The sequence below is a fragment of the Schistocerca cancellata genome, chromosome 12 (genome assembly GCF_023864275.1).
Source record: "Schistocerca cancellata isolate TAMUIC-IGC-003103 chromosome 12, iqSchCanc2.1, whole genome shotgun sequence".
NCBI lineage: Eukaryota > Metazoa > Arthropoda > Insecta > Orthoptera > Acrididae > Schistocerca > Schistocerca cancellata.
Genome location: NC_064637.1, coordinates 14,511,355 through 14,526,660, shown reverse-complemented (window position 1 = coordinate 14,526,660; position 15,306 = coordinate 14,511,355). Strand labels below are relative to the sequence as shown.

Genomic DNA, 15,306 nt, shown 5'->3' with positions numbered 1-15,306 from the left:
TTACCACTGAAATTTCATGGAGAACTATACAGTAACCATGAAAAATCTCACAAAATTACTAGTGAAGAGAACTCCTTTTGTCTGGGCAGCAAAGTTGGAGAGTATAATTTTAAAATTAAAAAATTCTTACACATTTGCCTCTCTTGGCAAATCCAAATTTTGAGCAAATTTTCATTTTGTCGTATGATGCTAGTAACTTTGCTTCATGTTGCATATGGAGTTAAATACAAGACGGTGAAAAAAAAAAAAAATTCATTATGCATTAGGTTCTCTGAATCGAATTGAGTAAAGGAACTTCTGACACTTGTTTTGGCAGTCATTACTTTAAGTATAACCTATATGGGCACCAACTGTTTGATTGGTTGGTTGACTGGCTGGCTGGAGGATTAAAGGGACCAAACTGCAAGATCACCAGTCCCCTTATCCTCGACAGATGGGTCTCTATGCTGTAGATCATATATAGTCTACCACACAAAACCCGAGGGAAGAAAAGCCCGATGTCCACGAAACATCAACAAGGGCGAGATAAGGGCAAAAGAAAGAAAGGGAGACACAGGGAAAGAGGCAGGCAAGATGTCCCACCTAAGAAGCAGCTGGAAGCCCCAAAAGCAGATTGTAATGAGGGAATGTACAGCTCCCAACACCCACCACTTACCACATGTACCCCACTAAACAATTGCTTAGGAAATACTAAGAACACAAACAGGGCAAGAGAAGTGCAGAGACACAAAAGAGAAACAAGTCTAACAGACCATGCGAGAAGGGGGGAAGAACAGTAAATGAGCAGGTAGGGTGAGGACCGGACCGGTCAAGAGTTCGAGTCTCAGTCCGACACACAGTTTTTATCTGCCAGGAAGTTTCATATCACCACACACTCCACTGCAGAGTAAAAATTTCATTCTGGGAACATCCCCCAGGCTGTGGCAAAGCCATGTCTCCCCAATATTTTTTCTACCAGGAGTGCTGGTTCTGCAAGTTTTGCAGGGGAGCTTCTGTGAAATTTGGAAGGTAGGAGACGAGGTACTGACAGAAGTGAAGCTGTGAGGACGGGGCTTGAGTATTGCTTGGGTGGCTCAGTTGGTGGAGCACTTGCCCACTGTTGTGTACATAGTTCCGCGTAGTCAGCGCGTACACAACTTTCCCACTAGAGCGCGCCTCGCTAAGCACGACAGCGCAGTCACAGTGCTCGTCCGTCTCCGCTCTACGAGATGGCGCTGTCTTAGAGACGGACCAAATTCTGCTTCCGCCGAGCCACGTATTAATATGTAACGCAGCCAATGAGATTGCTGCTAACGTAGAATCTTTTCTCCTCGCAGATCACACTCGCGCAATAATACGTGAACGCTCCAGGTATTATAACTAGTGACCAGTCTGCACCAGTCTATAGTCAAGTTTCAGTCTGCGCCTAATAAGATTACCATATTCCTGTACATAGCCATGAAGATAAATGACTAGACACTTTGTCAAGTATCAGAGATATGTGAAAATAAGATTAACGTACCATGACCAAAGGAACTTCAGATTGTCAATTGTAAACAGCATCCAGAATCAAGTTATGTAATGTTCCATAAAAACACGGGAGAACTGCCGGATATCAGTAACTTCCTGCCACGATATTTCGGCGCAGAGTCTTCTGGCCATCTTCAGGTGAATGCCACTGTAGTAGTACTGGCGAGTACGCGCTGAGCTCCGCTATTTAAAGCCTTCTGAGGTGACATTGCGCATGCGCTGCTCAGCTTAATTTGACAGAGAAAACTTTAGATGACGCGACTGTGTCTGTGCTAGCAAAAGGACTGAATTTTGCTCCCACACCTGTTTCACCGCCACTAGTGGATTTCGTCAGTGCCGTCGAAGAAGCTGTATACCGTCTTGATACAGATGAAGCGGAGGAAGTTCGTCGAGAGTCTTGCCGTGTATTGACCAGGGATGCACCAATGAAGAGTAACATCTCGCCCATGGAGAGGATAGCCCTCCGTAACTTACGAGCAGATGTGGATACAGTAGTCTTAAAATCTGACAAAGGAAACGCTACTGTCCTCATACCAAGGGATGACTATATTAATAAGATCAATGTTTTATTATGTGATTCAAAGTATCACAAAATCGATAAGGATCCCACGAGTAGAGTAGCGCGAAAAACAGCAGAACTTTTATCAAATAGTTCTCTACCGAAGGAGGTCATCAAGAGACTGAAACCAAACAGTTCAGTTCCACCTAGGCTATATGGACTGCCTAAGATCCACAAGAAAAATGTGCCATCACGTCCAATTGTGAGTAACATTGGAGCAGCCACCTACGACCTAGCAAAATTCTTGGCATCTCTGCTCAAACCAGTGATAGGCAAGTGTGCACATCACATAAAGAATTCTGGTGATTTTATCAGTCGACTTCGGTCACTACAACTGCAAAGTAGTGATTTATTGGTCAGTTTTGATGTGGTTTCACTGTTTACAAAGGTGCCTCTGGTGGACTCATTACACCTCATTGGCAATATGTTTGGTGCAGACATTACAGCGTTGTTTGAGCACACTCTCTCCTCTACATATTTTATATTTAACAACGAATTTTACGAACAATCTGATGGTGTCACCATGGGGAGTCCTTTGCCTCCCCTGGTGGCCAATCTTTTTATGGAGGATTTTGAGGAGAGAGCACTCGACTGCCACTTTTAAACCGACAGTATTTTGGCGGTACGTTGACGACACTTTTATAGTGTGGCCTCATGGTCTGGGCCGTCTCCAAGAATTTTTACGTCACATGAACTCCGTACATGAAAACATTAAATTTACCATGGAGATAGAGGGAGATGGTTGTCTGCCATTTTTAGACGTCTTGGTGCGACGGAAGAGTGATGGCACACTTGGTCACTCGGTGTACAGAAAGCCCACTCATACAGACCTGTATCTACAAGCCACTAGTTGCCACCATCCAGCACAAACAATGGGCATTCTCAAAACCTTGGTCCACCGTGCTCATACTATCTCTGACGCCGACAGTCTTCAAGCGGAACTGGAACACCTGCAAAAAGTATTTTTGAAGAATGGCTTTTCACCTAGGCAAGTGAACAGAGTGATGAAGACCTACAAACGACGGAACAAGGAAGAGGAAGAGGCCTTCAGGTCGACTGTTTATCTACCATTTATTGGGAATATTTCTTCACAGATAGGCAGAATATTGAGAAAGTATCAAGTGAGAGTCATCTTTCGCCCTCCTTCCAAAATTTCATCACTGGTGGGATCCGTTAAAGACGACCTGGGCCTGCGTAAACCAGGTGTTTACAAAATTCCGTGTGAATGCGGCAAATCATATATAGGGCAAACAACATGAACTGCGCAGGAACGCATTGTGGAACACCAACGGCAAACTCGCCTTCTCCAACCCACCAAGTCCGCAATCGCCGAACATTGTATTTCCACAGACCATTCCATGAATTACAACGACACAAAAATTTTGGCCCATACATCAAACTTTTGGAGCTCGATTATCAATGAATCTGTGGAAATAAGATTGTCTGACAATGAGACTCATCAATCGAGATAGCGGTTATCAGCTGAACTCTGCTTGGAATCCTGTTATAGAGAAACTTCGTAGTCGACGTAGTTATCTGCATAAAGATGGAAATCGACCTGACACCGATATGCCAGGCTTTCGCAGTGGAGGGCGCGAGGCGCAGCGCACGGAGCCGTTATGAACGCGCACGCTGAGCAGCGCATGCGCAATGTCACCTCAGAAGGCTTTAAATAGCGGAGCTCAGCGCGTACTCGCCAGTACTACTACAGTGGCATTCACCTGAAGATGGCCAGAAGACTCTGCGCCGAAATATCGTGGCAGGAAGTTACTGATATCCGGCAGTTCTCCCGTGTTTTTATGGAACAATCAGTACGCCGGGAAAGCTTTAAACATCACAAGTTATGTAATGTCTATGCTTTTTATTATTTTAATAAATGTGTGTGAAAATTAATCAAGTTCTGTTTAAAGTTGGTCACAGTTAACCTGCTACTCTAAGCATGCAAGTGGCATTTCTATTGTCTGACCTAACGGCAGAAGATAAACACGCCACGATAAAACCACGAGACATATTGCTGACACTCGCCTACTTCGTTAGAGTGACAAGTCAAATAATCTGACGGTGTGTGTACCGAAGGTCTTACAGTACGCACACCACACCCACTAAAGGCAAAGGTCCCGAGTTTGAGTCTCCGTCCAGCACACAGTTTTAATCTGTCAGGAAGTTTCATAACAAGCTGTTGTTCGCGCATAATCCACAATGGCAGAACCTGTTATCAGGACTAGTTCCAAAGGCTCCTGTGCAGGTCAAACCATACAGTGGTGTATCAGATCCAGTATCCGCAATGCTTAGAGTGATGTGAACAATATGCCAGACTCCCATAATCAAGATGGGACTGTATCACAGCTTTGTAAAGCTGCAGAACGGTAGTGCAATTTGCACCCCAGCTGCTATTATTCAGGCAGCGAAGTGCATTAAGGTGCAGCCAGCACTTTGCCTTAAGTTGGAAAAGATGGAGAATTTCGTCAACCAAAAATCGAAGACCACTCCTAAAAGTGATAAGTCTCCACCGCATTGAGTAGCAGGTCTGTAAGCAAAGTTCTGGTTACGGGTGAATGGTACAACATAGACAGAAGTGCATGATGTGGCTCTTGGCAGTTGAAAACCAAAAACCATGTGAGAGGACCCATGCCTGTGTCTTTCATATGGCACCTCGCAGTCAACGCTTGGCGACACCCACTCTAGAGGAGCAATAGTAGAGGCCAAAGTTGTCAGCATACAAGGGTGGTGATACTGAGGACCCCACAGCTGTTGCTAGTCCATTGATGGCTACTAGAAAGATAGAAAGAAAGAAAGGAAGAAAGGGGGAGAGAGAGAGAGAGAGAGAGAGAGAGAGAGAGAGAGAGAGAGAGAGAGACGCAATACAGAACCCTGCAGGACCCAGTTTCTCTTGGATATTGGGGGTAATGTCGGAAGCACCAACTCGAACCCAGAACATACAGCATGACAGGAAGTTCTGTATAAAAATTGGGAGCAGACCTCAGAGACCTCACTTACGTGTGTGTGTGTGTGTGTGTGTGTGTGTGTGTGTGTGTGTGTGTGTGTGTGTGTGTGTGTTTGTGTGTGTTTTTGAGGTTTACGGGCACTAAACAGCGTGGTCATCAGCGCCCAACCCCACTTGTTTAAGGTAGCAAGGATGTGGTGTCGCCAGGTGGTGTCATAAGCCTTTGGCAGGTCGACAATGATGGCTATAAGGTGTTGACGTTGGGCAAAAGCTGCTCAGATGGCAGGCTCCAGGTAAACCAGATTATCAGTAGTGGAATGGCCGTGGTGAAAAACCACCTCCGGATGGAGCCCGAATACCCCGAGACCCAAGGAGCCAACACAGTAACCAGCTCACCATGCACTGAAGCAACTTACAGAAAACATTGGTGAGACTTATTGGGTTATAACTTTCCATTTTTAGAGGGTGTTCACCTGGTTTCAGCACTGGGACAATAATGCTTTCTCACCACTGTGATGGAGATTTGCCCTCAATCCAGATGCAATTAAAAATGGGAAGGATATGATGCTGACAATCCACTGACAGTTCCTGATCATAGCCCTGGGGCTGTATCAGGGCAGTAAGCTATGACAGTGACTAATTCCGAATTCCCACTGACTGAACGATGCATTATATGGCTGAAAGTGGGTTGTAGTAAATGATAATTGCTTTCACTCCACCTGGTGTTTTAGAACGGAAAAGGCAGGCTGATAGTTCTCAGGTGCTGAGGCTTGAGCATAATACAGAGCAAAATGTTTGGCAACAGCATCTAGGTCAGTGTAGATAGTGCAATTCGTGGTTATACAAGCTACACCTGTAGGTTTCGGTACCTGCAGAGATGTCTGATCTCAGTCCAAACCTGTGAAGGAGAGGTATATGGTCTGATAACTGAAATGTATCATTCCCAACATTCTTGCTTCTGTTGTTTTATTAGGTGGCGGACCCAATATGGAGCTGCTTAAAGGCAATGATGTGCTCCGTTGATGGGTGCCGCTTATGATGTTGGAGAGTCCGCCTATGATCTCTAATGGCCTCAGGTTTCTTATGACCACCAAGGTACTGTCTTCCATCAGGGTGGACTAAGGAACAGGGGATTGCTAGCTCAGCTGCTGAAAGAATGTCTGTAGTTGTATTCTTTTAGCACTGTTGAGAGTCCATCTGGGCAAGTGTCCAGGGGAGTGATGCTGAGGGAGGGACAGGAAGATCGGGAAGTGGAAACTACCACACAGGTCATCGTGGACTCTGCTGGATGGATGGGAGAAGACAAGGGCTGCAAACGGAAGGGTAGAAGAATTGGTTTGTAAAACTTTTGTCCTTTATCCGTGACATCTATTTGTTGTAGAATCTTAGAACATACTCCGAGCTCAAAAGTACTGAGGTATTGTGAACAGAGTCACCAGCTTCACACCAACCAGTACGGATTCCCAAAACATTGATCATGTGACACCCAACTTGCACTTTCCTCACATGACATACTGAAATCCAGGGATCCAGGCAATTAGGTAGATGCATTGTTTCTCGATTTCCAAGTGGTATTTGATGATGTACCACACATACATTTATTATCGAAGAATGATTGCGTGGAGTATAAAACAAAATTTGTGACTGGTTTGAGGATTCCTTTGTAGGGAGGACACAGTATGCTAACTTGAGTGGTGACGTTATCTGAGGAAGCAAAGTGTACAGTAGGGAAGTGTTTTAGGACCCTTTCTGTTTGTAGTTTATGTTAGTAACCTCAAAAACCATGTTAATAGTAACCTCAGAGTTATTGCAGATGATGTGGATGCCTGTAATGAAATACTGTCTGAAAAAATCTGCACAAACCTTCAGTCATGTGTTGATAAGATTTCAAAGGAGCGCAAAGAACGGGAAGTTGCTTTAAATGTTCAGAAGCGTAAAATTGTGCACTTCACACAGAAAAGTAGTACAATATGCCCACAATATCAATGACTCAGTATTCAAACTGGTTAATACATGCAAATACTTTGTAGAGGTATGGAATGGAACAGTCACATAGGCTCAGTTGTAGGTAAAGCAGCAGACAAAGTTTGGTTTGAACAGCCAGGGTAAATACTTCTAACATACAGGTACTGGTTTCTGTAATTATGCCTCCAGCTCATTTCTTTTCTAATGCCCCTTATATACAACATCTGACCACGCCTTCCATATGTTTCACTTTTTTTTGTGGGGCAGTGAACTGCAGCACTTACTTACTGCTCCTGTAGGGATCACAAGGTCAAGATTGGATTGATTAGAGTGGGCAAAGAGGTGTCTTAAACAGTCATTTTTGCTGCGCTCCATATGTGATAGGAATGGCAGGATGTATACATGGACAAGGAAAAAATTCCCGGATTTTTCCTGGTAAAAAATAAACTTTCTCCCAGGTGAAAATACACTTTTTTCACGTTAAGTGACAGTATACTTTTCCTCGAAACTGTAAAGCTTAACCAAACAAAGGAATGATATGGTTTTATACACCGGCGTAGTATTTCCTGGCACTTTAGGAAACAAAATTCAGGGGAAAAAACACGTTTTGGAAAGATGTGTGATGTGCAGCAACATGTTACTTTCTGAAGCATTGAAATCTAGATTGTGATGTGCTCTTGTAAGCCAGTCACAGCTCACGTCACGTGATCTCGCCAGCCAATGACAGTGGACATTCAGAGCACAGGACACGTGATGTAGTAAACCAATAGGAACATCACTTAAGTAGAGCGAACACACAAATAGGAAACATTAATGGTTTAAATTAATATACATAGTGTTAATACAAGGAAAGTAAAGCTTTCACATATTAGTCTCAAAGATTAAAAAGCTGCACGAGAAGCTAAGCTTTCACATATAATGTTGATCCTTTTTTGTGCATGTTACACTTTAAGATACATTACACAAATGTGCCAGTAAATTTTTTAACAATGAGAAAAATGTCTCATCTTCTGGGCTCAAAATTATTCTAAATGGTCGTTCTCAAAGAGTTTACTTTTTAAATGAGAGTCCAACAGTTTGTGATTTCAGAAAGTCACCATACATTCTCACACATAGACCATCTTGCGTAAAAGGAAATTTATTTTGAAATTAACGCTTTTCAAACAATCACTCGCAATATTTTCTGTGACCTGTTAGAAATAGGTTCATTTTAGCAGTTGCCAGAGAGCACCTGACAACTGGCGTCACCGCGTTTGTGCAGCTACGATGACTCAGGAAGCCTGAAAGTTCGTATGTGTAAAACATTAAAAGATCTTACATTATGTCATAAAAGGAACAAGACATTAGAGGATACTCCAAGAACATCGGAATTTCGTGAACCATACTAAAATGCATAATTCGGCTTAAAGTGCACATTCACATGTCCTGATACGGATGTAAATTTCCTTGGAGTACCAATACTGTATTATCTCATGTTTGGCTCTTTATTATGGCATAATGCCAAACGTGCTAGAGAACGAAAACGTGCACTTGAAGTTAAGTGAACAGTTAAAACCAGTCAATAATGTGGAATTACACACTTCGTTTCAAATAAATTGTCTTCCTCAGAGGAAATAGACTTATAAAAGCCAAATTTCTTTAGCAAACTGACAAAAATAACTTCATTGTTATGCAAGGCCATTGATGCTCAACTGCCAGAAAGGTGGAAATAATATAGTCTGAAACCAATAACAAATTTTAGCCTTCCGTAATTATGTGAACATATTTTAATTCACTCGATAGCACCCGGTCACAGAATTCATTTTGTTTTTATTTGATGTGAGAGCAATGGACAAAAACGAAACAGCAAAGTCACTATACATAAACACGGGTCGCCTGGAGACTACCCACTTCCCCACTACGACTGACTGTTCTGTGCATCAGCTTGGATCTACAATATTTCCAAACCAGAGCAATACTTCTTAAATCAGCCTATCTCCACACCAAATACCATCGGAATAGGTTAAATGGTTAAGACACGAAAATGTATCAGCGTGAGTCACTTTTGCAATTAATAATACTGGTGTTCATATTTAAGTATGGATTAAACATGTTGAGAATTGCATAAGAATTGTATTGGCTACATTGAACCACGTTCAAACAAATTTCGGGCTTGCAGCCAGTCATACTTTAATTCATTGTGGGATATTTCAACTGAGCACCTGCCAGTTACCTTCAGGTGAACAATCTAAGATTGATGAAAACTTGTTCTGTTGCGCCCCACATTCTGTGCACGTGCCAAAATTCAAGTTGACAGACAGACCACACTTCGCTGGAGGAACCGCAAAACTCAGCTGTCCTCCGTGTTACTGCTTGCCGCAGGCACTGACACACACTGTCGTCTTTGACTGGAACAAATCGAGGAGATGGAGCTCCATGCACTGACCAACTGGTAGCCACAGTCACAGTTCATCAGATTTTATAGGGTGGAACAGAGCAAGTCTTTGTCAGTCTTCCGTGGCTCACCTCAAGGTACTGGCAGGTGCCCAGGCAAAATATTGTGCAATGAATTAAAACTATGACCAGCTACATGCCTGAAATTTGTTGGAACATGATTCAATGTAATCAATACAATGCTTATTTAATTCTGAACATGTTCAATCTACACTTAAGTATTAATGCCAGTTTTATTAATTGTGAAAGTAACTCACTCTGTTACATTTTCATGACTTTACCTTTTAATCTATTCTGATCATAAATGGTACAGAGAGAGATTGAACCCTGAGTAATACCAAAGGCTATTTAGAAAGTTGTATCACTTTGAGCAAACATAAGGCTGATTTAGTGTATAGTTCTAAGTGAGTTCGAGCTGTGAAAGTTACTCGAATCCAACGAACCTCAGAGCAATCTCGTGTCCGCCAGAACTTTGATGCTGGACATCAGGCAGCCTCGAGAGCTACAGAGACATTAGAACTGTCACAAGTCCGTCGCATTTTAGACATTGAGTGTCACGCACCTCTTACAGCTTCTAATCTACTTGAAAGAATGGTCGGTCCAGTACTAGGCGGGCCAGAGAAAACCCTAAAATTTATACTTCTGCAGGAATGTAATGAATCAAGTCACTGTTTTAATATAATTAGAAAATACAATGCATGCTTTCAGATTTGATATGCAGTAAAATAATATAAACACATTCATTATGTACCCACATAACTGGTACGTTTTTTACACGTATGTCTCTGCGCCACTACGAACACAGAAATTTTGTAAAATTACTAGCTTGCTTACTCACGAACACTCATCAGAAAAAAACTACTGATAAGTGAGCAAAACAGCAGGTAACAGCCAGTAATAAATAAAATAATAATTCCTGTGAGCATAAACCCAAACACAAAATCCCAGTGTGCAATGAAAGATCACACAGGACAGCAAACCGCTTAAAATTAAAGTATATAGTAAGTGGGAAGTGTTGTGGTGGTAGGGGGGGGGGGGGGGGTGATGTTTGACAACTGTGTGCATTTGGTGTGGCTACAGATCTCGTGGGATTAGTGAAATGTGTGCTGTGCCTCCAGCAAGGGCCTCACCATCATAGCCGTGCATCCTGAAGTAATTTTGTACACGCAGTAGTGTGGATTATGTATTGAAATGTTTCATTTGTGTCTATTCACAATCGCATAAATGGCTTAGAAGTTAAAATTAAATAAAAATTCAATTACAACTGCAGAACTCACCACACTGTCTTGAAATGACCCATTATCAGTACAAGAACAGGGAGTAAAATTTTTTAATATGTGGTACAAATCAAATTAAAAACTCACCATCTCATGCTTTAAAGAATCTGTTGCAGCATCCTCCTCTCTCTCTTTCATTTCCATCTCTTTCCGATATTCACGTAGCTCCCCAAGTTTATCCTTTTGTTCCTTTACCTTCATTTCCAGCTCTGTTAAACCAGTTATTCATATTACATATTACACTAAGATGAATTAACAACACTTTATCCATGGGATAGGCACGATGGGTTGAGGAGGAGGAGGAGGAGGAGGAGGAGGAGGAGGAGGAAGAAGTGAGAGCAGTAAACAGGGAAGGTGTGATGCAAAAGGATTCAGTCAATGCAGGTGTAAAGGGGAAGTAAACAATATCAGTATGGTTGCATTTATTCATATACGCTGCTCAGTATCACAATTTCTGCATCAGGAAAGATTGAAAAAAAAAAAAAACAATCTTACAAAAAGGTTTTTGATAGATGACGACCAGTCACTAGATGTATTGGCTACTTAAATAATTTAATGAAGCCACATATTTCAAAACACTTCCTTTCTCCGAAAAGTTCCAGAACTTTTTTTAAAAAAATAGAAAATTGCACTTACCAAGTGATGAGCCCAGCTCCTATCCAAGTAGTTCCCTTGGCTATCTATAGGCTACACAGTTGCCAATGTTTCTGGAGGTCTTGGAAGCAAGCAGGGAGATTTTGAAATGGAATGCTTCTAGGCTCATTTGTCACAGGCCGTTGGATGTTTGTGATATCTTGATGAAGCTTTCCTTTCAGCCGCCTTTTCACTCACAGAAACAAGAAAGAATCAAAAAGTGAGGGGTCGGGTGAAAATGGCAGATGTAGGATGGCAAAAACAGAATGTCTGGCCAGACACTCAGTAACAGATAAAGCCGTAGGGGGTCTCACATTGTATTGCAGCAAGAACCAGTCCTGAAAATACAACACATCTGGGTAGCGATATTGAACTGCTTGTCGCAAACATTTCAAAACTTTGATGTAAAGAGTTTGGTTCACTTCTCAACCTGGAGGAACATATGGTGAACTAATCCTTTACTAGGAAAGGATGCTATAAACACTGTCTATGTTCTCGAAGGTTCCTGGTGATCCAAGATTCCTCCATTCAGCATTTTGACACTTCGCATGAGGCTCATACTGGTAGCACCAACTTTCATCCTGAGCAATAATCACTGACAAATGTGGGATCAAATCTGTCTCCATCCAGTAGTTCAGCAGAAATTCTTCATCTTTTCTCTTTTCGTTCATCTGTTAGTGTGTGAGGGACAAGTTTTGCATTAAGTTTCCGTTTCCCTAAATCTTCGCATAAAATTTTACGACACATATCGTGATTCAAATTTAGCTCTTCTCATATTGCACGCACAGTTTCATGGCAGTCTTCTTGCAATAACTGCCTTACACGCTCTATGTTTGCATCGGAATGTGCTGTAGACGAGCGACCAACTCTGGAATAATCTTGCATTGAATCTCTGCCTTCACAAAAAAACTTGTGTGCCACTTTAAAACACCACTTCTCGAAAGTGACTCGCCTGCATATGCTTGCTTAATCTTAATCACTTTTCATGTTTCACTAGGAGTTTTTCAGAGCCTAGTACAGAACTTAATATTCCCTCTTTGCTTACGATCAGCATCCATTGTGTCACCTTAACTCGAGAACCCAAACAGTGTCTTGCTAAGCACAGCCCTGCTACCTACCGAGTTTGGACAGAAACATGACTGAGGTCATTTTAAGGACGCATACATACCAGGTAGCATAAAAGCAACATTTGTTCCTTTCTAGTATTGCAAACTCAGAAATAAATTAAAGTCATCGAAGTTTTCTGACAGAGGAAGTATAAATTTAATCTTCAGCCTACAATGGCAATGCAAAAACATTTAACAAAAGTACACATAGATATTAAAAGTGTTTTATATTTTCAATTTAATGTTTCTGTATGCCTGGAATACTTTTAACAGCTTTGCTTGTTAGTATAAAAAAATGTTTTTGTATCACTACTGTAATCTGAAGATGAGGTTTACGTGATTCATCAAATAATTTAAGTAGTCAAATTCTGCGATAAGTAGTGGCCTCTGAAAAACCTTTTCATACATGAAACAGTCATGTTTGATAAATAGTTATCTTTTTATAAAACAGAATTTGTCCTCTTGCGCACACACAGTATTGTTGAAAGAAAACGTAACATTCGTAGGAATTCTGGAGAGGTAGAGGGTGTGAAATTGAGTACACAGACCTGGTCCTCTGGCAGCAGCCATGGCTTTACCACAGCTGGGCAACAAGTAAAACTAAGCATGTATGACAGATACAGTTACATCATTCCACACTGCTACAGCTCTATTCCAGAGTTCTTCAAACAAAGGGGCAAATGGTGAAGTTCCAGTTTCTCTATAACTTATGACCAGATGTTTTCAATGGGTAAGATCTGGAGAACATGACAGCACAGACAACATGCGGTCTCGCATTATCTTGTTCAAAGACAATGGAGTCCCTGAAGACAGGACACATGCACTGACCTTAAAAAATCAGAAATGTAAGAGCTGTTGTGCAAGTTATCAGGTACGAAAACCAGAGGTGTTTGTGTTGTATACTCAATGAGTCTCCTCACCAGTCGCACCAGGTGCCTGTCCTGCATAAGGACAACGAATGCAATTCAGCAAAACCCATCCTCCTCTGAAGATCCACAAGTGGATATTGCTGTACACAGAAACAGGACTCGCCTGAAAAGACAACACGGTGCCACTTCCGTGTCATGTCATTGTTGGGCGACCCACTGTTAGCAAGCCCCTCTCTGCTGCAATATCAGGTAAAGCTGCAACAATGGTTGCCACCCACATGGTCAGTGGAGCTCTAGACATCACTGCTCTGTCCTGCAGATTGATTGAGTGGGTGGGTGTAACCCTTCAAAATGAGTTGACTTTGCCTTCTGTTCTCATGTTCTGGCAGGCAAAGTCCATTCTGGTCACCATCAGTGGCACACTTGGTACTGGCCTCTGACGATGCTGTGTGCACGATTTTTCATCAAAGGTTTGCTTTGAGTACGTACAGTGGGGGAGGGGATAACAAGTCACTTCTGCGGAAGTGATGCTATTACACAAAACCTCTCTGCCTTCTTGCGTTGCCACTCAGGCTGGACTACATCCATTGTTTAAAGAACTGAGGTGCAACATCTTGGACTTGCATAAAAAATCCTGGTGCACGGCACAGGGGGAGTTGTTAAGGATTCAGTTGTTTCCATAGTTTCTTCTGCCATTCCTTATCGTAAAATTGTGTCCTATTACATCTCTCCGATCTGCCTCTAACATGTCAGTGCTATCGAGTACCACCAAAAATTCCTTTACGTTGTAGTCTTGTGCCGTTAATACAGTACAGTCCACCCATCAGTTTTGCCCCCGAGACCACGGACACTTCTGAGCTGCACGGTTTGCTGCACCATTGCGAGCTCATTGGTCCACTTCAGTGAGAACGATTTCATCCAATCCTTACCAGTGACAGTACCCCACACTCCAAAGAAGTGGGTGCTCCTCTCAACTTTGCCCCCTACTAGCCCGTGTTCATGTACCGAGGACTAAAAATCCACTCCTACTCAGGTAGAGGGCTGATCCGTCAGATATTAAATTAAATAAGCAAATAAAAGAAAACTGAGTCTGTCTGTCATTCAGTATTTTCTCAAAGAGTGGTAAGTGGTTGAATACTACAAAAAAAATCACCGGTATTCTCATACTGATTCTAATTTTTGAAATCCTCCTCAAGAATTATGTAATTGAGGATCGTGCACTGGGCATTGTGAATAGTCAGTGCTAAAGGGTGAAAACTGGGGTTGCAGAACTTTTTTTCATGTTAATTTGTCCCTTTTCATGGGCTACAAGCAGATCACAGACAGCTGTTTTCTATTTTTATTGTATACTATGAATGAGTTGTTAAGTTTTTAATTTCCTTCCTCTTCTACTGTCTCAGAGAAATGGTATACAAATCTTTAATCTTTCAAAGCAAATGAAACACTGTCTATTACTGCTACGTCACTTCGTAAAAATATTTCCAGACCAGGGTTGGTCCATTATGCGATACAACGGATTTATGGCGACGACAGTGAGAAACTACCTTATAGACTAGATGAGGGCAAACTTTGCACACTGCACGTACACATACACCTTAAGCCATGACACATCGCAATAGCGGCATTATTATCTGAGAAATGCTGTTGTCCAACTCTGGAACCCAAGGGCGTAACAATCCAATGCTAGGAGGTGTCACTGTCTTCTGTGAGCACACCTGGTTGACATGCTTGTGACACACAGAGCTATTGTTTAGTCATATTTCCACCACATTCTGTCCTTATAAATGGGTGACCACTGCTAGGGCCCCACTGGTGAAGATTTTTGGAGAAAACCAATACCCATACATCATCTTTGACAGAATGAAATTGGAATCGAGACCACGAATGGAGAAACGGAGGTCCTGTATGTTGACGGTCGGAGAGTTTGGACCGATACAATCATCCGTGGAGCTTTTTGGGGGGGCTGATGCCGTACTGACCTGTGGCGCAATACGATACCAAAAACAAAGTG

At 42.2% G+C, this 15,306-nt stretch overlaps 1 protein-coding gene across 2 annotated transcripts in view; it reads right to left on the bottom strand.

Annotated features, from left to right (window-relative positions):
* Positions 1-15,306, bottom strand: part of LOC126109805 (uncharacterized) — a 69,041-nt gene that overhangs the window by 26,022 nt on the left and 27,713 nt on the right. For both annotated transcript variants that reach the window (XM_049914865.1, XM_049914866.1), the window contains exon 3: positions 10,775-10,896. In XM_049914865.1, coding sequence (XP_049770822.1) covers positions 10,775-10,896 — 122 coding nt within the window. The remainder of the gene's footprint in view (positions 1-10,774; positions 10,897-15,306) is intronic.